At 42.5% G+C, this 23951-nt stretch overlaps 1 protein-coding gene across 1 annotated transcript in view; it reads right to left on the bottom strand.

Annotated features, from left to right (window-relative positions):
* Positions 1-217: 217 nt before the first annotated feature.
* Positions 218-23951, bottom strand: part of LOC124709072 (zwei Ig domain protein zig-8-like) — a 199395-nt gene continuing 175661 nt past the window's right edge. Inside the window, exons 5-6 of the mRNA XM_047240720.1 lie at positions 10451-10569; positions 218-345 (exon numbers count right to left, since the gene is read on the bottom strand). Of these exons, the coding sequence (XP_047096676.1) occupies positions 218-345; positions 10451-10569 (247 nt within the window). The remainder of the gene's footprint in view (positions 346-10450; positions 10570-23951) is intronic.

Below are 23951 nucleotides of genomic sequence, written 5' to 3'. Positions count from 1 at the left end.
AATGTCCATCCAGACAACTGTACAATCGTAAAATATGGCTAAATGTAACAACCGCCACCAGCGCCGTTAGGAAGCGTTTCTGTGGCGTCTGGAGACTGAAGTCGTGAGTCGACCCAGCGAACCCCCTGTGGGGTGCGGCGGACGCGTCCGCTGCGGTTGTGGGGCGGCTGTTGAGCGGGGCGGATAATGCGGCCGCCAGTGCTGCCTCCCAGCGTCATCAGCTGATGCGGGGGCGGGCGGCGGCCGCCGCGACAGCACCGGATAGCAGCAGCGACGCCGCCCCCGGCTGATGGGGGCGCCTCGCAGCGCTCCACGTCTCGTGGTGCACCGCCGCCTGCGTCTCGCCTGCAACACCGCACATGCTGACTCTGTACACGAGGCAGGTCGGACGGAGCTGGGCGAATACAGTGGCACCAAAACTTCAGGCGCGGCCCGTGGCAGCAAGGGGCACTAAGGAACGAACGTTCTGATCTGACGAACCGCGCAAATCTCCCCCTACTCTCTTCCCCCCTCCCCCTACCCGCACTACCGTGTCATACAGCCTCCTTACCGATGTCCTCGGTAATAACACTAACAGAGAGCTTGGTTTGTCGTTTACTGTTTCCATTATGTGGTTTTGCCAACGGCCTTGCCGCAGTGGATGCACCGGTTCCCGGCAGATCACCGAAGTTAAGCGCTGTTGGGCGTGGCTGGCACTTGGATGGGTCACCATCAGGGCCGCCATGCGCTGTTCCCATTTTTCGGGGTGCACTCACCCTCGTGATGCCAATTGAGGAGCTGCTCGACCGGAAATTACCGGCTCCGGTCACAGAAAACCATCATAACGACCCGGGAGAGCGGTGTGCTGACCTCACGCCCCTCCTATCCGCATCCTCAGCTAAGGATGACAAGGCGGCCGGATCGTCCCGATGGGCCACTTGTGGCCTATAGACGGAGCGCTCTAAAATCTGAGATTCACTGACTGTCCGTCCCTGGGAACTTACGCCGTCGTAACACGAACGTGAACGTTTAGTATACCGAGTTACTGACGTCACAGCATGGAAAAAGCATGTTTGTGAGTTGCTCAGGCCTAGCAGAGCAGTACCTAGCATACCAGATTTCCGAACGCGCGTCTGAACGTAGACCAGTGAGATAAAAGAACGCCACCTATGTCACATGAGTCACATGACGCCATCTCTCTCCAGTACAGAGTCGCGAAACCCCATATCACCTTTCAGTTAAAATACAAGTGCCAGGGAATTTATGACCTCTAGAAAACACGTTGTTGGTTGTCGATTTGTTGTGATAAGATGAGGGCAAATTTCATGTTGGTGGCTAACGAATTATTTAACTTGCGGCTTATGAAAGTAGACCATTTCGAGGATACAGCACACTGATGATCAACAACACATTGTTCTATATACAATTTGTTATAATTAAATGTCATTTTTTTATGATTACAACTTTCAGGAGAAGGTAAGGATCAAAGTGTGGCCACACTCACCGTTCTGTCTGCCTAACGTAATGCGTAGAGACTCAGGATACTAAATTGATGAGTAGTGCGTTGCTGCCTCTCATCTTACAGGATCCAAAATTTTTTTTATCTTCACATGTCCCAATAGGTTCTGATAGTTTCCTATTATTTTCCAAATATTTCTGTACTATCCGATGGTGTGTAAATACAAACGCGATCTTTCTAAGGAATGAATTCGTTCGATTGACTTTATGTACAAGACAGCTTGCACCACTTGCGGTAAGATATCTGGCACCTTCTTCTTTCAAGTTGTTTATTGCACACACTGTAAAGATCGTGCTACTGAACAGGAAAAGTGATCAAGTCAGAATAACTTTATGATCACTAAAAAGTAAGAACGAAGATACAATTTTTATCTTATGTGCAGAAATGTTGTAAGTATGTATCGCACTGTTTCTAATGGAACGCTTAACAGCCGATGTCCTTACTAAGTGGACATGGTACTTTTCTTTTTCCCTTAACACTAGAATGGCGGGAGGGGTCAAAATCACCCCTGTCGTACGTTTTCCGTTCGTTGTCATATCCAATTTAATTACGTCTTTAATGGAATTGTATGACTTTATTTAATTTCTTCTCCTGTTTCTGAAGATGTTTCAGGATTTACTAAATATTTTAATTTTCTTTGCCATTTCATCCAGTATACCTAGATGGGTGGATGGGGTCAAATTTGGCCCCACTGTAATTTCTCTTCTAAAGATAAGTAAATTATCCAATAATACAGTGTCAACAGTGAGCAACAACGCACAGCATTTGCTCCTGTTTGTTGCAACTTAACACGTGTACATTACAGTATGCCACAACTCATGTTGTGACACTCAGGCAATCTTTGTCCGTGAAACGTGTTTTCGAACATGTATCTCCAGAGTGGACTTTCTGATGAAGACGTGTTAAATCTCTTACAGAATTCCGAAGTTGAATAGGAAATTGACTTCACTCATGAAGATGATGATTATATATCTGACATAAGTGAAGATGAAGATATTGTGAGCTAGGGGCGATTAGTGGAAGAGGATTCAGACGCTGATACACGTCAATCTTCACCTCTTTCACCACAGTACGTACAGTTGGAAGCGTCTACAATGGTAGTTGCAAGGAACAGAACCGTGTGGGAGATGTAAATTATTCATCTTCTGGAAGGCGGTCAGCTGTGAATGTTCTGAAGGAGTGCGGACGTCTTGTTGCTTATGCTTGCCAACGACAAGACAGCCCTGCCATCAATACCTTCAGTCTTATTTTTGATGAAGCAATGCTACGTCTCATGAAGAAATACGCAGAATCAAATACTCGAAAAGTATTAAAATACAATGACTGGGCTACTGGACTGTGTAAATTGAGGAACTGGAGAAACTGATAGCCATCATGTTCGGGGTGTATTGTGCACAAAAGTTATGTCTGTGGATGATCTCTGGTCTCACTTTTGTGGGCCTGTTTTTATTTTTTGGCATACCAAATAACAGATTTGAGGAGCTTCTCATATTCCTCCTTTCCAATGAAAAATCAACCCAGGACGAACGCCTGGCAGACAACAAATTCTCACATGTATCCGAAATTTGGGGAAAGCGTATTTAAACAGTAGTCGCGCTTACCGCCGTGGAGAAAATATAACCATTGACAAGCATTTTTTAACAAGCAAAGCAAGATGCCGGTTTTACTCATTTCACGTCCTACAAACCAGACAAATAAGGTCTCAAATTCTGGTTGGCAGTTGAAGTAACGACAAAGTATATTCACTCTAGGATCAATAGTATCCGGACACCTCGAAAAACATACTTTCCTCATATTAGGTGTATTATGCTGCCACCTACCGCCAGATACTCTATATCAGCGACCTCAGTAGTAATTAGACATCGTGAGAAGAATGGGGCGCTCCGCGGAACTCACGGACTTCAAACGTGGTCGGGTGATTGGGTGTAACTTGTTTCATACGTCTGTACGCGAGATTTCCACTCTCCTAAACAACCCTAGATCCACTGTTTCCGTTGTGATAGTGAAATGGAAACGTGAAGGGACACGTACAGCACATAACCGAAGAGGCCGACCTCATTTGTTGACTGCGACTGCCAACAGTTGAAGAGGGTCGTAATGTGTAATATGCAGACATCTAACCAGACCATCACACAGGAATTCCAAACTGCATCAGAATCCACTGCAAGTGCTATAAAATCTAGGCGGGAGGTGAGGACACTTGGATTTCATGCTCCAGCGGCTGCGCATAAGCCACACATCACGCCAGTAAATGTCAAACGCTGCCTCTCTTGGTGTAAGGAGCGTAAACATTGGATGATTGAACAGTGCAATAACGTTGTGTGGAGTGACGAATCACAGTACACAATGTGGCCATCCGATGGCAGGGTGTGGGCAAGGGGAATGCCCGGTGAACGTCATTTGTCAGCCTGTGTAGGCCAACAGTAAAATTTGGAGGCGGTAGTGTTATGATGTGGTCGTGCTTTTCATGGAGGCGGCTTGCTCCCCTTGTTGTTTTGTGTGGATCTATCACAACACAAGCCTACGTTGATGTATTAAGCACCTCCTTGCTTCCCATTTTTGAAGAGCAATTCGGGGATGGCGTTTGCATGTTTCAACACGATCGAGCCCATCCCTGTGTGGACTGGCCTGCTCAGGGCCCTGATCTGGATCCTATAGACCACCTTTGGGATGTTTTGGAACGCCGACTTCGTGTCACGCCTCACCGACCGACATCGATGCCTCTCCTCAATGCAGCAATCCTTGAAGAATGGGCTGCCATTCCCCCAGAAACCTTCCAACGCCTGACTGAACGTATGTCTGCGAGAATGGAAGCTGTCATCAAGGGTAAGGGCGGGTCAACACATATTGATTTCCAGCATTACCGATGGAGCGCGCCACGAACTTGTAAGTCCATTGCAGTCAGGTGTCCGGATACTTCCCATCTCACAGCGAATGAAACTCGGGAAACAGGACACGCATAGAGAGAAACCATCAGCAGAAGAGTACGTCGTTCTGCGTCTCATGGAGCCATCTGTAAATCAAGGAAGATATGTGAGCACAGACAACTTCTTTAAGTCTCTTAAACTTGCTCAAAAACTAAAAGAAAGGGAAACTTAATTTGTTGGTACAATTAACAAGATCCGGCGTGAAATCCCCGATGAAGTAAGGAAGCCAAATGCTGTAATACATTCCACCACAATACTACACAGTAGTAACAACACAAACTGCACCTTGACTGTATACCAAGGAAAGAAGAATAAAAATATCATGCTTCTGAGTACCCTGCATGCTGAAATAGCAATAAACAAGGAAGGAAAAAAAAAACCTTAAACTGTAACGTTCTAAATGCAACAAAGTACGGAGTGGACGTGATTGATCAAATGACCCATAAATATACTACGAAGGTTACATGTTGGAGATGGCCCAATCTTGTCTTCTACAACATACTGGACATGGCGAGAATAAATGCATGGGTCATCTGCAACACAGTAACGAACAAGAAAATGGAAAGGATGAAGTTTGTACTTCAACTGCCAAATGAAGTAAAGGGAATGACAGAGCAAGAACATCGGGCAAAGGAAGAGGATACGAGACTGAAATCACCCAGAAAGAGGAGGAAGTGCCAAATCAGCCTCTGCAAAGGCAGCGAAAAGTGTGTAAAGTGCGGAAAATGTGCACGTAAAACACAACTCACCTGTGCTAAGTGCGTTTAGCAGCTTCAAATGACTTGAGTGAAAAGTAATACAGAGCTGTTTGTAAAATACATGTGAGAGTAAAATGGACCAAAGGTACTAAATGCGTCTAGAAGGTTGTATGAATAGTTAATAAATTAAAATCTATAGCTAAGAAACTTGTTAGCAGTAACAACAATGTATTTGTATTATGAATTGTAGTTTAAATAAATTAGTAATAATTAATTATATTTGCAAATAATTATTGTGATTACTAGAAATAAAGTGTGGATTAACAAATACTAAAAATTGTACTTGTTTAAGTCAAAGAAGAAAATATTTTTTGTGGGGTCGAAATGACCCTTTTCCGCCCATTGAGAGTGTCGGAAACTCCGCTATTCTAGTGTTTTAACATTTTTATGGATATTTAAGTTTTTGTTTCTGTGTACTACAGGGAGGACAACATGTCTAGGACGTAGAGAAACGAAGAAATGTGGGTTTTAATAAAGCTATCGTAGCTACTTTATTCCTGTCAGATTCGTAAATAGTGTGATTTGTGATCCAGATGCAGCCTATAACCGCCACTGGAGAGCGCTGCAATCGAATATACCATGTTGAGGTATACGTAACTTACGCACAGATCGCATCGTTCCTGGGAATTCAGCACCACGTAGAACGAGCGTTAGAAAGCAAAGTCTGTGTGCTGACGGCGTGAGGTTACAGTAAGATAATGGTCTAACCATTAAACTCTGCGTGTCAGTAAACGGCTAAAGGAAGTGCTTGCGTATGTTGTAAATGGCTCTGAGCACTATGGGTCTTAACATCTGCGGTCATCAGTCCCCTAGAACCTAGAACTACTTAAACCTAACTAACCTAAGGACATCACACACATCCAAGCCCGAGGCAGGATTCGAACCTGCGACCGTAGCAGTCGCGCGGTTCCGGATTGAGCGCCTAGAACCGCTAGACCACCGCGGCCGGCATGTTGTAAATGCTCTTTAGTTCAAATATATAATCGAATTTGGAGTTATGACTTGCAGAAAATTCTTCTGCTCTTATTCCCTGTTTGCTCTTAGAAGTTTAATATCACTTTGCTATTAGCGAAAGTAAAATAATAATCATATATACTCATTCTCTGCGTCATAGCCACTGTTGCTACAGTATCTTATTGTGACCACTCTAAAATAAGCATAATATTTTGCTGACTGTTTTATCTGCAAGTTAAATTTATCATAATTTGTATATATTCAACAGACTGACCGTTAACACATTGGCACACTAAGGAACTTAAGAGGAAATTTTAAAGACTGGACCATATAGTCACATAAGTTGGACCTGCGATATTATCCTTTCTTTACTCTGCGTCTGATTATTGATTAGCAAGTAAACATTTGTGATAGTTACCGATGAAAAGTAACTTTTTCTCCTTTAACGAATTTCGATTTGCATCCGTTGCAGCAACAGTTCATAATAACGTTTGTTACTAATGAACGAATACGTGAAAACAGGGCAAATAGTGGGAGACGAAAGTTTATATCATAGCGCAATAAGTAAACATCAGTGTAGAAGCAGCTTCATCTAGCTACTTCCGTAGGATGTTGGTCACATTCGCAGTATGGTACTCCCACTCTACAGATATTCCTCCTCAAACGCAGTAGCCAATGATACAGTGTGACAGTTGACAGCATTCATCTTTGCTCGAGACAATATCGACTATCGTCATCATGATGAGCAGATAAACATGTGACATCTTTGTTTATGTAATACTATCAAATTAATATCCACAGAATTTATTATAAAATTTGATGGTTAACTTTCATTAAACTTTATAATTCTGAACTGTCTGAGTAAAAAATATATATGGGGTGAGAGTTTTATCAAACCCGCGTCGCCTAAAAATACAAAGCCCAAGATTTTTGTATTCTCTCGCTCACCATTTGCAAACGGTTGTCCTACAGAAAAAATGAGCAGAACATTCTTGTGGGAAATTTATGTAGTTAAACTCTGCACTGGGATACTTTTTATCTAGAGGCTGCGTTTTTTAATAATTCAAGAAAACGTACAATAATGACCTCCAACCGCGTGGCTCTTGAATAACTCGGAATCCGTGGCCTCCACCTATCCAAGTACGAAATCTGATTGCAGTTAAATATCCTACAAAAAGTCCTGTTCATTTTTTCTGTAGGACTAATAGTATGCATGTGGGAAGAGTACAAAAATCTAATCTGTGTCTTCTAAAGACGTTGGTGATTGCGTCCCTGTATATGTGCGTACAGTACACATTTCTTGTGCTGTATTATCCTTCTTTGTTAAATTTCTGTTCTGCATAAGTATGGAGGGAAGAGTTTAATCATATATAGCCACGCACACTGCTGCCAGTCTGTCACAGGTTGTTTCGTTTACACAGCCTACTGGAGCTCAAAAAATGGCTCTGAGCACTGTGCGACTTAACTGCTGAGGTTATCAGTCGCCTAGAACTTAGAACTAATTAAACCTAACTAACCTAAGGACATCACACACATCCAGGCCCGAGGTAGGATTCGAACCTGCGACCGTAGCGGTCGCTCGGCTCCAGACTGTAGCGCCTAGAACCGCACGGCCACTACGGCCGCCCTACTGGAGTTCAGTAAATGACACAACAATGAGTTTGTGCCCTTTATTGCCTGCGTGCAATAACAATGCAATGTTTATTCATCCATTCTCATTCTTAGTTCTGTGATAAATGTATTTGTTTGTTTTTGGGAACTAACTGATTCGTCTATAGCCTGTGTGAGAATAGCACAACAAAACGAATATCCTGAAATCAAGTACAAAAGCGACTTGACTGTACAAAAATAAATGCCTCACCGTCTGTGGCTGAAGTTTCGTCGAATGATATGTGTTCTCATTTATTTAGAGAATATTGTTAGGACTGTGTATGACATAACTTTCAAATCTCTAAATGAAAGGAATTCACAAATACTAATAAAATTTAGGGATACAGCATTAAAGGATGAGTAAAAGCCGGAAATTAACTAAAAAAATGTAGAAATACTTGTCAGCTCCAAAGAATAAGAAGAAGACCATATTAACAATAGTTGTAACAAAATAAAAGTGATACTGTCCTACCAATATTTAGCAACTAAGATAACAGAAGACGCAAGAAGGAAACAGCACATACAACAAAGGAATAAGAGAAGCAAAATTACTGTCCATGAATATAAGAGTTAATGAGTTGTTCTAATAGCATATATACCGTAACGAGTAAAATACTGTAATGATCTATACTGGGAGTGGAGATATTTATGGGCTTGAAACATGGTCAATGGCGACAGATGCAATGGTAGCTCTTAAATCACTTGACTAATGCTGCTGGAGATCTCTCTTAAAGATTAAGTGATCAGATAAATGACCAACCGGGAGGTCCTGCAAAGGATTAGTGAAAAATGATCATACACAGGAGTAGTTGGGCCAGTGAGATATGTGTTGTTGTGTGACTTATATGACTAATTGGCCTGGGATGAGGCGTAATACGGTGCCGTATGTCTTACGTACAACTGCTGGGTACCCTAATGCGTTGCGATAGCAAGCTGAAGCGTGACTATTCACAAGGAGACAGTGTCTCCACGTGTAGTTAGAAGTCTCTGGTATCGAAAGTTTGTCGTCTGAGTAGAAGTGCGTGCACTGCTAATCATATGTATTTATGATATAGCATTATTAAACTGTGTGGTGTATTATGAGCATCAATGTGTCAAGAATAGCAATGCAGAAGAAACTAATGGGATTCCTTAAGAAAACCTATGTTCTCTTTGCTGAAAAAGTCGATGTATATGTTCTTCATAGTATCAAGTTATAAACTGAACTATTACCATCTGTTTTCTGCGAGAGCGACATCGACTTAAGAAGGCGCAAGGTGAACAGTTACAGTTCTGTCGACGGGGTTCAGACGTTGTCCACATGCAACTCTCACGTGAATTGTTAGGCTCTTACAAATAGCCACACTACCGTGGCTGTTAAAAAGGAAGTTTTTGCAACTGGTCATACTGTATGATAACAACTCGTTTCTTGTAAATGGTCTAGAAGAAACATTGCAAGGAAAGACATCTCGAGAGACACCACGACTGGCATTTGTAAAACAAGCTATACATAGCGTAGGAGTTTTTAATTATACAGATATGGAAAGGTTACCGTCAAACACGAAGGGCATTCATGTGCACTTTCCTGTGGAATATTCCCGTTTCGTCCTCTATAGTTTCATAATAGTCCGATAGGTGGCGTCACTGTACAAGCCTTCTATTTGGAGTCTGTAACTCCGCTGCATCGGAAGCAGGGAGCTCTTATTGCGCTTTTTTGACAGAAAACCGGATCATCACGGATATTAGTAGGGACTTGGAGAATGTCTACGGAGACCTGAAAGTGATCAAAAGCGCGGTGAGTCGTTGGACGAGGCATCTTCCATCTTCCCAACAAGGTCCCGCAAATTTGTCCGATCTTCGGAGTGTCTACCGGCCGTACATAGCTTTGACTCCTGCACTGCTGGACTTCACGGTATTCTTCGACACAAAAATGCAAACGAGTTTCTTGTACATGACGACGCATGGTCTGAAACAAACCTATCGACCCGAACGTAATTCGCAAACCTACAGCCCAGATTTCAAACTTTCTGAAGTTCGTTTGTCTAGCCCAAGGACGGATGCACTCCTCTGGGAGCAGTACTTGGATGATGTGGAGTTTATTGATGCAGCAAGGCGTTGGCTCTGGCCTCGGCCTTTTGAGTGGTACCATGCGGGCATACAGGCTTTCCCAGTGAAGTGGCCGAAGAGCGTCGTACTAAACGGATAAATATAGAGTGGGGAGTAATACCATGTACTGGAATCCTGAATATAACCAACCCACATTCAGATGATGATATGTGTTGCATTACTTATTTAATACTCCTCAGAGATCGATATCAAGGTCTTCCAACCAATTGAAAGACTGGCGATATAAGAGCGGAGTTACGTTCGTACGTATCAATTACCCACAAATTTGAATTTATGTAATTTGGCCTTTCATCTTTGTACAGCAGATGTCCCCTTCCTGAACTACCCTTACTGTAAATTCATACAGAGTATGGTTACTTATGTCCAAGGTGGGAATCGAAGTCATGATCTCCCTATTCCGTGCCCGCGACGCTTCCTGAGGGCCGCGAAGGCGGACTGCTGTGGCGATGGAGTGGGGATGTGGGTGGGTGGGAGCAGCAGAGCGGTGACACGGCGGCAGGGCTGAGTGCTGAGCAGTGGGGCGGCAGCGGCGGCGGCGGCGGCGGCGCTCCACTCACCGTTGAGGACGTGGACGTGGACGCTGGCGTCGGAGCCGTGTCCCAGCGAGCACGTGTACTCTCCCGAGTGGCTCTTGTCGGCGAACGGCAGCCGCAGCCGGCTCAGCGACTCGCCCTCCCTGCATCAAAACACAAAAAACGACGATTCCTCACTGCACTGCGCTGCCGACTCGGCACCAACGGCGAGCAGCGTCGCCGCAGCTCGACTGCTGTCGCTACCAGCTCCAAAAGTTGCTGCCTCCTTTTACTCACAAATTGCGTCCTCACCATTTTCAGTACACATCCTATTTATTTTGTGTTACCATCTCATTTCCAATCCCACCTTCGTCTAACCTCTTAATCAAGCCAATGTTACCAACAGCCCACAGGACCATAATCCTTAAAGTTCACAAGACATATCTTCAATATGTCATAAAAAATTTCATCGTCCTTTTTATCCATAACGTTTTATTTTTATGCATTTTTCTTCATTCAGAGGCTGAAAAGTGGCAACATGTTCGCTGCTAGTCCGTCTCTGCTGGAGAATGCAAATATCAGGTGAATAAAAAACTACATTTGAATACGGTTTCAAAATTAATTTGGTCTTCAAGTGCACATTTTTATAATCACCTAAGGATTGTACGTACATTCTTATAATAAATCTGTTGCGAAGATCCTTCGTGGCCTTTAAAGCTAAGCAATTGTGGAATTCAGATATATATGAGATTCGATTGACAAGAAAACATTATTTAACATTTTAATCCGTTTGGAGCTATCAACAAATCAGCAGCAAGCACGAAAGACATACTAACAGGCACAAATCGCAAAATTAAAATTTTAGGTGAAACGTCCACCGCTTTTGAGATAAAAGTTGGAGTAACACCAGGAAATGGGTTGTCCTGACTGGCGTTCAATTATGTACTAGAATAGTTAATCTATAAATGTGGGAAAATAAACAAGAAGGAGGAAATTAAATATCACAACTGAGAAAAAAAGGGGATAATGAGAGAATTGATGTTTTTGAGTTCTACAGACGATCTTCTCATCTTACCCTGAATCTAAAGCAGAAGCAGTAATGCAGGTAGCTCATCTAAAGATACAGCTTCAAAAGCGGGCCAATGTAAAACCTGGAGTATATGACATATGGCAAAAGCTGTGTAACAGGAAATATTTATCCATGAATGGAAAACTCCGACACTACAACACTGTCATTAGAATTGAATGCCTTTATACTTAAGAATACATTTTGTTAAAAAATACAAACAATTCGGAGGAATGGAAAAGAAGGAAATAAAAATAACCAAGAAAACCTCGGGACGATAGGACATGGGGAAATGGATATTAAATTCAGAGTCATTAAAAAATAAAACGAATATCAAACGTAATGTGGAGGTGAGGAGCAGTATCGTACGGACACCTGAAAGGGCCGGATAAAGAAGGAATAACAAAAAGAAATTTTAACTTTTTTGAGAGATATAAAAAGCTTCAGTGGCGGATATGAAAGATGTTAATGTACACTTGAGGGGAATGGAAATAATGGAGGAAGAAATAGGGAAAAGATAAAATTCAGAGCAAAAGTGGAAGGTTTCATGGGCTTCGCGGCGAAAGCAAATAAAGAGACAGGTGCAGTACTGACACAAGAAGGAAGGGAACGAAATGGGGAAAGAATGAAAAAGTACTGGAAAGATAGAAAGGCGAAAAGAAAGAAGACATTTGTCGTCAATAGGCAAAGTAGAAAAAGTAATAATAATCCTTGAAATTCTATCCATGATGTAATAATGGGTATATGATTAGTTGTTAACTTCTTTAATGTTCGCCCTTCTTTACGATAACTTGAAAACACCGATATAAGTCGCACTGAACACACTGTGTAAGATAAACATTGTGTTTAAGAGTTCATCCAAATAAAGGAAATAATGATGTAGTGTTGCAATTATGATCATGCTGTTCCTCGTAATTTATCTTTCTGACAAGACAAACATATTTCACGTTTCCATCTCCTGAGCCTTTTAAGGCCCACCCTTCTTCCATTCCTGTAACTACACTACTTACACCTCATGTTCATGTTTACTCCATGACTTGTAAACATTTCTTCAGCACATTATTTGCCATATTTATTTTCTACGTTGTACTAAGAGTACCACCACACCTATCGCCTCGCCAGGTTCTATGAGACGCTTTGAAATCCAGACAGTGCTTATTGGGAGATGGTAATATTAGGGAGTGTACAGTACCTGCATAACATTTTTTGGACAAAGCACTGTACCGTAAGGTTATATTTGTTCCCCTCTATCCGTTCGCACTGTCTGACTCTCCGGATGCCGCTATAGGAAATGTTCCACCGTTTCCCTTCAATCACGACCTGAACCGCTGGCATGTTAGCTTCCATTGAAGCCTTTGGTAGCTATCCTTTGAGCAGCTGAATAGCTCTGATGTGATCGTACCCCTTTCCGAAGAGAGGCGGGTCATTTTACTATTTGCCGCTGTCAGTGGAAATCCGATGGCTCGGTAATCCTTTCCCGAGTGCAGCTGTATATAGGACCTTTAGAAATCACGCCGTGAATGCCTACCGGATCTAGTCGAGCACATAATGGCCAGTATCTCCACGACAGGGACTGATATCAAGCACAGTAGATGCCCGATACGTGAAGCTTCCATTATAGTGGAAAGTGATGGACAGTACAGTCCACCGTTTGTTTATTTTTTAAAAGTAATACGCTGTATCATAGCTGACACCTGCAGGCATGGACGAAGCGCGTAGGGATATCAAATATTGGAAAATTTCAGTTTACTCACGTTCAACCTCCTTTCTAGCGGCAACTCTCCCGTCCCGCTACTTAAACGTGTGGTATTTCGCGAACGACGTTTCTGATTCAGGTTATCGTTTACGATTTATCAGCTCTGAATGTTTGTCTGACGGTAATGACTCATCCTGGATTATTGTGATGAAACGAAGTATTTTCTGTACAGAATGTTGACTTCCAAATTCGGAATTACCGGACACTGCGAGCCTTGCGGGCAAACAACACGGTCGCCAAAATTTCCATATGATTCTTTTTCAGTTATGCTAACTGTGTATGAGTAAGACGTACTGACTGGCTCAAAGGCTCCGTTTGTTATTGGTTGCTGTACAGTCCTCCCTGTCGCATTTTTCTGCGCAACCTACAATGTGCCACTTCAGGGTTTGTGTTAGCAACTGCCGTAGGTTTGTGAACACGGAAGACTGGATTGGAGTGTGGTTCATTCAATCGTGCGGTCAGTGCGTTATAACTGAACCAAGCGAGAAAGCTAAACAGTATCATGAGTCAGGAACGGGGTAACTGCTGCAACAAATCTCACATTTATCTGTTCTTGTCATCTTCGGTATAGTGACAATAACACTGTTTTGGAAGACTCCCTTACCGTAAAGTGCGCTTCTGCATCATTTCAGCACTTGCTAAAATATGACACGTTTATATCGACTTGCTTTCGCGCCTCATTAGAAATCTGTGAAACTATAATATTTCGACATCGCTTTCCTCCTCTTTCTAAATCTACATCCATACTCCGCAAGCTACCAGACGGTGTGCGATGGAGGGTAGCTTGAGTTCCTCTATCGGTTCTCCCTTCTATTCGAGTCTCGTATTGTTCGTGGGAAGTCGGTATGCCCTGTGTGGGCTCTAATCTCTCCGATTTTATCCTCATGGTCTCTTCGCGAGATATACGTAGGAGGGAGCAATATACTGCTTGACTCCTCGGTGAAGGTATGTTCTCGAAACTTCAACAAAAGCCCGTACCGAGCTACTGAGCGTCTCTCTTGCAGAGTCTCCCACTGGAGTTTATCTATCATCTCCGTAACACACGCGATCACTAAATCATCCTGAAACGAAGCGCGCTGCTCTCCGTTGGATCTTCTCTATCTCTTCTGTCAACCCTATCTGGTACGGATCCCACACCGGAGGGCAGTATTCAAGCAATGGGTGAACAAGTGTACTTCAACGTACTTCCTTTATTTTCGGACCGGATTTCCTTAGGATTCTACCAATGAATCTCAGTCTGCTTTACCGACGATTAACTTGATATTGTCATTCCATTTAAAATAACTCCTAAAGCCTACTCCCAGATAATTTATGGAATTAACTGCTTCCAGTTGCTAATCTGCTATGTTGTAGGTAAATGAAAATGATATTTCTTTCTGTGTATTCACAGCACATTACACTTGTCTACATTGAGATTCAAATGCTATTCCCTGCACCATGCGTCAATTCGTTGCAGATCCTCACGCATTTTAGTACAATTTCCCATTGGTACAACCTCTCGATGTACTACAGCATTATCCGTAAAAAGCCTCATTGAACATCTGATGTTATCCACAAGGTCATTTATATATATTGTGAATAGCAACGGTCGTACGACACTCCCCTGCGGCAAACCTGCAATCACTCTTACTTCGGAAGAGTTCTCCCCATTGAGAATGGTATGCTGCGTTCTGATATCTAGGAACTGCAATCCAATCGCACGATTGGTCTGATAGTCCACATGCTCTTACTTTGTTCATTAACTGACTGTGAGGAACTGTATGAAACGCCTTGCGGATGTCAAGAAACACGGCATCTACCTGGGAACCCGTGTCTGCGACCCTCTGAATCTCGTGGATGAATAGCGCGAGCTGGGTTTCACACGATCGTAGTTTTCGAAACCCATGCCGATTCCTACAGAGTAGATTTCTAGTCTCAAGAAAAGTCATTATACTCTAACATAATACGTGTTCCAAAATTCTACAACTGATCGACGTTAGAGATATAGGTCTATAGTTTTGCACATTTGTTCGACATCCCTTCTTGAAAACGGATATGCCCTGTGCCCTTTTCCTATCTTTTGGAACGCCACGCTCTTCTAGAGACCTACGGTACACCCCTGCAAGAAGGGGGGCAAGTTCCTTCGCGTACTCTGTGTAAAATCGAACTGGTATCCCATCAGGTCCAGCGGCCTTTACTCTTTTGAGATATTTTAAATGTTTTTCTATCCCTCTGTCATCTATTACTATATCTACCATTTTGTTATCTGTGAGACAATCTAGAGAAGGAACTACAGTGCAGTCTTCCTCTGTGAAGCAGCTTTGGAAAAAGACATTTAGTATTTCGGACTTTAGTCTGACATCATCTGTTTCGGTACCATTTTGGTCACAGAGTGTCTGGACATTTTGTTTTGATCCACCTACCACTTTGACATAAGACCGAAATCTTAGGATTTTCTGCCAAGCCAGTACATAGAACTTTACTTTCGAATTCGTTGAACGCATCTAGCGTAGCTCTCCTATCACTACATTTCGCTTCGTGTAATTTTTGTTTGTTTGCAAGGCTTTGACTATGTTTATGTTTGCTGTGAAGTTCCCTTTGCATCCGTAGCAGTTGTCTTTCTCGGTTGTTGTACCACAGTTGCTCTTTTCCTTCTCTTCTGACCTTGCTTGGCACATACTCATCTAATGCATTTTGTACGATGGTTTCCAACTTTGCCCACTGATCCTCAACACTATCTGTCGTTGAGATAAAACTTTTGTGTTGATCCATCAAGTACTCTGAAATCTGCTATTTGTCACTTTTGTTAAACAAAAGAAAAAAAAAATCTTGCTACATTTTTTAATATTTCTATTTACTACTGCCCCCCCCCCCCCCCTATGAACCATGGACCTTGCTGTTGGTGGAGAGGTTTGCGTGCCTCAGCGATGCTGATGGCCGTACTGTAGGTGCAACCACAACAGAGTCTAACGTGTAGTAACGGCCTTGCTGTATTGGTACTGCGAACGGCTGAAAGCAAGGGGAAACCACAGCCCTAACTTTTCCCGAGGGTATGCAGCTTTACTGTATGGTTAATTGCTGATGGCGTCCTCTTGGGTAAAATATTCCGGAGGTAAAATAGTCCCCCATTCGGATCTCCGGGCGGGGACTATTCAAGAGGATGTCGTTACCAGGAGAAAGAAAACTTCGCTCTGTGGATCGGAACGTGGAATGTCTGATCCCTTAATCGGGCAGGTAGCTTAGAAAATTTAAAAAGAGAAATGGATAGTTTCACGTTAGATATAGTGCGAATTTGTGAAGTTTGGTGGCAGGAGGAACTAGACTTTTTGTCAGGCCAATACAGGGATGTTGTTGTTGTAGTGGTCTTCAGTCCTGAGACTGGTTTGATGGAGGTCTCAAAGTTCCTATATCCTGTGCAAACTTCTCCATCTCCTAGTACCTACTGCAACCTATATTCTTTTGAATCCGCTTAGTGTATTCATCTCATGGTCTCCCTCTACGATTTTTACTCTCCACGCTGCCCTCCAATACTAAATTGGTGATCGCTTGATGCCTCAGAACATATCGTACAATCCGATCCCTGCATCCAGTCAAGTTGTGCTACAAACTTGTCTTACCAACCGATTCCTCCCTCTACTCAAGTTTAGCAACAAACTTCTCTTCTCCCCAATCCTATTCAATACCTCCTCATTAGCTATGTGATTCACCCATTTAATCATCAGCATTCCTCTGTAGCACCATATTTCGAAAGCTTCTATTCTCTTCTTGTCCAAACTATTTATCGTCCATGTTTCACTTCCATACGTGGCTACACTCGATACAAATGCTTTCAGAAATGACTTCCTGACACTTAAATCTATACTCGATGTTAACAAATTTCTCTTCTTCAGAAACGCTTTCCTTGCCATTGCCAGTCCACATTTTATATCCTCTCTACTTCGACCATCATCAGTTATTTTGCTCCCCATATGGCAAAACTCCTTTACTACTTTAAGTGTCTCATTTCCTAATCTAATTCCCTCAGAACCACCCGAGATAACTCGACTACATTCCATTACCCTCGTTTTGCTTTTGTTGATGTTCATCTTATATCCACTTCTCAAGACACTGTCCATTTCGTGTAACTGCTCTTCCAAGTCCTATACTGTCTCTGACAGAATTACAATGTCATCGGCGAACCTGAAAGTTTTAATTTCTTCTCCATGGATTTTAATACCTACTCCGAATTCATCTTTTGTTTCCTTCACTACTTGCTCAATATCTAGGTTGAATAACATCGGGGAGGGGCTACAAATCCGTTTCACTCCCTTGCCAACCACTGCTTCCTTTTCATGACCCTCGACTCTTATAACTGCCGTCTGGTTTCCGTACAAATTGTGGATAGCCTTTCGCTACCTGCATTTTACCCCCGCCACCTTCAGAATTAGAAAGAGAGTATTCCAGTCAACATTGACAAAAGCTTTCTCTAAGTCTACAAACACTAGAAACGTAGGTTTGCCTTTTCTTAATCTAGCTTCTAAGATAATTCGTTGGGTCAATATTGCCTCACGTGTTCCAGTATTTCTACGGAATGCAAACTGATCTTCCCCGAGGTCGGCTTCTACTAGTTTTGCATTCGCCTGCAAAGAATTCGCGTTAGTATTTTGCAGCTGTGGCTTATTAAACTGATAGTTCGGTAATTTTTACATCTGTCAACACCTGCTTTCTTTGGAATTGGTGTTATTGTATTGTTCTTGAAGTCTGAGGATACTTCGCCTGTCTCGTAGATCTTGCTCATCACATGGTAGAGTTTTGTCTGGATTGGCTCTCCCAAGGCTGTCAGTAGTTCTAATGGAATGTTGTCTACTCCAGCGGCCTTGTTTCGACTCAGGTCTTTCACTGCTCTGTCAAACTCTTCACGTAGTATCGTATCTCCCATTTCATCCTTCATTTACATCCTATTCCATTTCCATAACATTGTCCTCAAGTAAGTCGCCCTTGTATAGACCCTCTATATACTCCTTCCATCTTTCTGCTTTCCCTTCTTTGCTTAGAACTGAGTTTCCGTCTTAGCTCTTGATATTCATACAAGTGGTTATCTTTTCTCCAAAGGTCTCTTTAATTTTTCTATAGGCAGTATCTATCTTACCCCTAGTGAGATAAACCTCTACATCCTTACATTTGTCCTCTAGCCACCCCTCCTTAGCCATTTTGCACTTCCTGTCGATCACATTTTTGAGACGTTTGTATTCCTTTTCGCCTGCTTCATTTACTGCATTTTTATACTTTCTCCTTTCATCAATTTAATTCAATACTTCTTCTGCTACCCAAGGAGTTCTACTAGCCCCCGATTTTTTACCTACTTGATCCTCTGCTGCCTTCACTACTTCATCCCTCAAAGCTACCCATTCTTCTTCTACAGCATTTCTTTCCTCCATTCCTGTCAATTGTTCCCTTATGCTCTCCCTGAAACTCTGTACAACCTCTGGTTCTTTCAGTTTATCCAGGTCCGATTTCCTTAAATTCCCACATTTTTGCAGTTTCTTCAGTTTTAAAGTTCATAACCAATACATTGTGGTCCGAAATGTCGTACAAGTCAAAATCTGATTCCTAAATCTCTGTCTTGCCATTATATACTCTATCTGAAACCTGACGGTATCTCAGCCTTCTTCCATGTATACAGCCTTCTTTTATGATTCTTGAACCAAGTAGTAGCTGTGATTAAGTTGTGCTCTGTCAAAATTCTACCAGGCGGCTTCCTCTTTCATTTCTTACATCCAATCCATATTCACCTACTACGTTTCCTTCTCTCTCTTTTCCTACTACCGAATTCCAATCACCCATGACTACCAAATTTTCGTCTCCCTTCACTATCTGAATAATTTCTTTTCTTTAATCATACATTTCTTCAATTTCTTCGTCATCTGCAGAGCTAGTTGGCATATAAACTTGTACCATGGTAGTAGGCGTGGGCTTCATGTCTATCTTGGCCACAATAATGCGTTCACTATGTTGTTTGTAGTAGTTTACCCGCACTCCTATTTTTTGTATTCATTATTAAACCTACTCCTGCGTTACCCTTTGTTTGATTTTGTATTTATAACCACCCCCTCCCCCTCCCATGAACTATGGACCTTGCCGTTGGTTTGGAGGCATTCGTGCCTCAGCGACACAGATAGCCGCACCCTAGGTGCAACCACAACAGAGGGATCTGTTGAGAAACCACACAAACACGTGGTTCCTAAAGAGGGGCAGCAGCCTTTTCAGTAGTTTCAATGGCTACAGTCTGGATGATAGACTGATCTGGCCTTGTAGCACTAACCAAAAATGTCTTGCTGTGCTGGTACTGCGATAGGCTGAAAGCAAGAGGGCACTACAGCCGTAATTTTTCCCAAGGGCATGCGGCTTTACTGTATGGTTAAATGATGAAGGCGTCCTTTGGATAAAATATTCCGGAGGTAAAATAGTCCCCATTTCGGATCTCCGGGCGGAGACTACTCACGAGGACGTCATTATAAGGAGAAAGGAAACTGGCGTTTTACGGATCGCAGCGTGGAATGTCAAATCCCTTAATCGGGAATGTAGGTTAGAATATTTAAAAAGGGAAATGGATAGGTTAAAGTTAGATATAGTGGGAAGTAGTGATGTTCGGTGGCAGGAGGAACAAGACTTTTGGTCAGGCGAATAGAGGATTATAAATATACATGGAACAAGCCTGGAGATCCTGACAGGTTTCAGATTAATTATATATTGGTAAGACAGAGATTTAGGAACCAGGTTTTAAACTGTAAGTCATATCCAGGGCTAGATGTGGACTCTGACCACAATCTATTGGTTATGAACTGTAGATAAAAACTGAAGAAACTGCAAAAAGTGGGTATTTAAGGAGATAGGACCTGGATAAACTGACTAAACCAGAGGTTGTACAGAGTTACAGGGAGAGCATAAGGGAACAATTGACAGGAATGGGTGAAAGAAATAGAGTAGAAGATGAATCGTTGCTTTGAAGGATGAATTATTGATGGCAGCAGGGGATCAAGTAGGTAAAAGACGAGGATTAATACAAATCATTGGGTAACAGAAGAAATATTGAATTTATTTGAAGAAAGGAGAAAGTATAAAAATGCAGTAAACGAAGCAGCCAAAACGTAATATAAACGTCTCAAAAATGGGAACGACAGGAACCGCAAACTGGCTAAGCACGGATGGCTAGGGGACAAATGTAAGGATGTAGAGGCTTATCTCAATAGTTGTAAGATAGATACTGCCAATAGGAAAATTAAAGAGACCTTTGGAGAATAGAGAACCACTTGTATGGATATTAAGCGCTCAATTGGAAACCCAGTTCTAAGCAAAGGAGGGAAAGCAGAAAAGTGGAAGGAGTATATAGAGGGTCTATACAAAGGCGATTTACTTGCGGACAATATTATGGAAATGGAAGAGGATGTAAATGGAGATGAAATGGGAGATACGATAGTACGTGAAGAGTTTGACAGAGCACTGAAAGACCTGAGAAGAAACAAGGCCCCTGGAGTAGGCAACATTCCATTACAACTACTGACAGCCTTGGGAGAGGCAGTCCTGACAAAACTGTACCATGTGGTGAGCAAGATTTATGAGACACTTGAAATACCCTCACACTTCAAGTAGGATGTAATAAATCCAATCCCAAAGAAAGCAGGTGTTGATAGATGTGAAAATTACCGAACTATCAGTTTAATAAGCCACAGCTGCAAAATACTAACGCGAATTCTTTGCAGACGAATGGAAAAACTAGTAGAAGGCGACCTCGGGAAAGATCAGTTTGGATTCCGTAGAAATATCGAAACACGTGAGGCAATATTGACCCTACGACTTATCTTAGAAGCTAGATTAAGGAGAGGCAAACCTAAATTTCTAGGATTTGTACAGAAAAAGCTTTGACAATGTTGACTGGAATTCTCTCTTTCAAATTCTAAAGGTGGCAGGGGTAACATACAGGAAGCGGAAGGCTATTTACAAATTGTACAGAAACCAGATGGCAGTTATAGGAGTCGAGGGTCATGAAAAGGAAGCTGTGGTTGGGAAGAGAGTGAGACAGGTTTGTAGCCTCTCCCCGATGTTATTCAACCTATATATTGAGCAAGTAGTGAATGAAACAAAAGATGAATTCGGAGTAGGTACTAAAATCCATGGAGAAGAAATAAAAACTTTCAGGTTCGCCGATGACATTGTAATTCTGTCAGCGAGAGCATAGGACTTGGAAGAGCAGTTACACAAAATGGACAGTATCTTGAGAAGAGGATATAAGATGAACATCAACAAAAGCAAAACGAGGGTAATGGAATGTAGTCGAGTTATCTCGGGAGGTTCTGAGGGAATTAGATTAGGAAATGAGACACTTAAAGTAGTAAATGAGTTTCGATATTTGAGGAGCAAAATAACTAATGATGGTCGAAGTAGAGAGGATATAAAATGTAGACTGGCAATGGCAAGGAAAGCGTTTCTGAAGAAGAGAAATTTGTTAACATCGTGTATTGATTTAAGTGTCAGGAAGTCGTTTCGGAAAGTACTTGTATCGAGTGTAGCCATATATGGAAGTGAAACATGGACGATAAATAGTTTAGACAAGAAGAGAATAGAAATTTTCGTAATATGTTGCTACAGAAGATTGCTGAAGATTTGATGGGTAGATCACATAACTAATGAGGAGGTAATGAATAGGATTGGGGAGAAGAGAAGTTTGTTGCTAAACTTGAGTAGAGGGAGGAATCGGTTGGTAAGACATGTTCTGAGGCGTCAAGGGATCATCAATTTAGTATTGGAAGGCAGCGTGGAGGGTAAAAATCATAGAGGGAGACCAAGAGATGAATACACTAAGCAGATTCAGAAGGATGTAGGTTGCAGTAGGTACTAGGAGATGGAGAAGCTTGCACAGGATAGCCTGTAGAGCTGCATCAAACCAGTCTCAGGACTGTAGACCACAACAACAACAATTTACTGCTGAAATCACTGATGCTGTAACCGCATTATGATCGCTGATTCCCTGTTCTGCGTTAACTGTTTCAGATAGTTCGGGTCTATTTGTCACCATGTATATCATGTTATCGGCACGAGTCGGATCTCTGTTTAACTGCTCAAGGTAGTATTCAGATAATGCATTTAAAAAATTTCACTGGATTCTTTGTCCCAATACCCCGTTACAAACGTTTGAGTCTCCCAGTCTACATCTGGCAAATTAAAATCTCCACCCAAAACTATAACATGGTCGGGAAATCTACACGAAATATTTTGCAAATTTTCCTTCAGGTTTTCTGCCACAACAGCTGCCTAGCCAAGGACCTATAGACACATCCAGTGTACTATGTTCGAACCTGATTTAACCATGACTTTCACCCAAATAATTTCACATTTCATATCTCCGTCTATTTCCTTCGATACTATTGCACTTTTTATCGCTATAAACACGCCTTCCTCTTCACTGTCCAGCCTATCTCTACGGTACACATTCCTATCTGAGTTTAGATTTTCATTACTTTTTACATCAGGTTTCAGCCAGCTTTCCGTCCTTAGGACTATGTTGGCATTGTGTCTGTTTATTAATGACAACAGTTCTGGGACCTTTCTACAGACGCTCTTACAGTTTACTACCACCACATTAATATTGTCATTCCCTGTTGCGTTTTGCCTACTGCTACCTTGTCATGTCTGAAGAGGCGTCTTTTCGGGTCTAGGGAGGGAATTCTCTAACCTAAAAACCTATACGTGCACTCCAGATGTACTCAGCTACACTTGTAGCCGATTCCTGCCTGTAGTGTACGCCTGACCTATCCAGGGGGACCCTCAATGCGATGAGACTGTAAGAATATTTCCCGCCTTACAGTTAATCAACGGCGGCGCGGGATTAGCCGAGCGGTCTGTGGCGCTGCACTCATGGACTGTGCGGCTGGTCCCATCGGAGGTTCGAGTCACCTCTCGGGCATGGGTGTATGTGTTTGTCCTTAGGAAAATTTAGGTTATGTTGAGTGTAAGATTAGGGACTGATGACCTTAGCAGTTAAGTCCCATAAGATTTCACCCACATTTGAACATTTTTTGAGTTAATCAACGATGTTCACTACTGAACCAAGATATTACGATCACGGTCAACCGCGTGTCTGAATGTTCCAGGGTGGTGTCGAGGACACCTGGCGTGGTACTTAGAGTATATAAGCAGAGCAGAGATAAATGAGGAACTGTTCTAGCGACGACACAGGTTAAAAATAGGGAAATTCTACATCACAAGCGACAAGCGACATTCAGCAAAGGCCTATGGCCTGGCTCTTGAGAACAAGCATCTCGGAAACAAAACATGTAATCGACAGTCTGCGTGCTACTGTCCTAAGTACGTAGAAAAAGTTGTTGAACCACCAGTAGGCGACAGGGTAACAAATGTACACGCCACATCACACAGTGTAGACTTCGGAGGATTGTTCGCTTTGTACATCACGATAGGCTGCGATCTGTAGTAGGTCTGGCGACAGAGCACAATGCAGGTGCAGGAAACAAACGTTGAACTTGAGCTTCCGCAGCAGAATATCCCTGCGTTGATGCAACGACATCGTGGGCACGGAATCATGGCGATTGTTCCGTGGATAAATGAAAGAGTGTTGCCTGATCCGATAAAACACATCAAGTGTTACACCAGATCAATGGTCGTGTCAGTAAATGCTGTTGTTCGCTCCACGGACTCTGGGCGACGGAGGCAGACATTTTGGTATTGGAGGGAGCATTTAGTCCGTCTCAGTT

This window comes from Schistocerca piceifrons, chromosome 7 (genome assembly GCF_021461385.2).
Source record: "Schistocerca piceifrons isolate TAMUIC-IGC-003096 chromosome 7, iqSchPice1.1, whole genome shotgun sequence".
Lineage (NCBI taxonomy): Eukaryota > Metazoa > Arthropoda > Insecta > Orthoptera > Acrididae > Schistocerca > Schistocerca piceifrons.
Note: the sequence above shows the minus strand (reverse complement) of the source record. Positions and strands in the feature narration are given on the sequence as shown.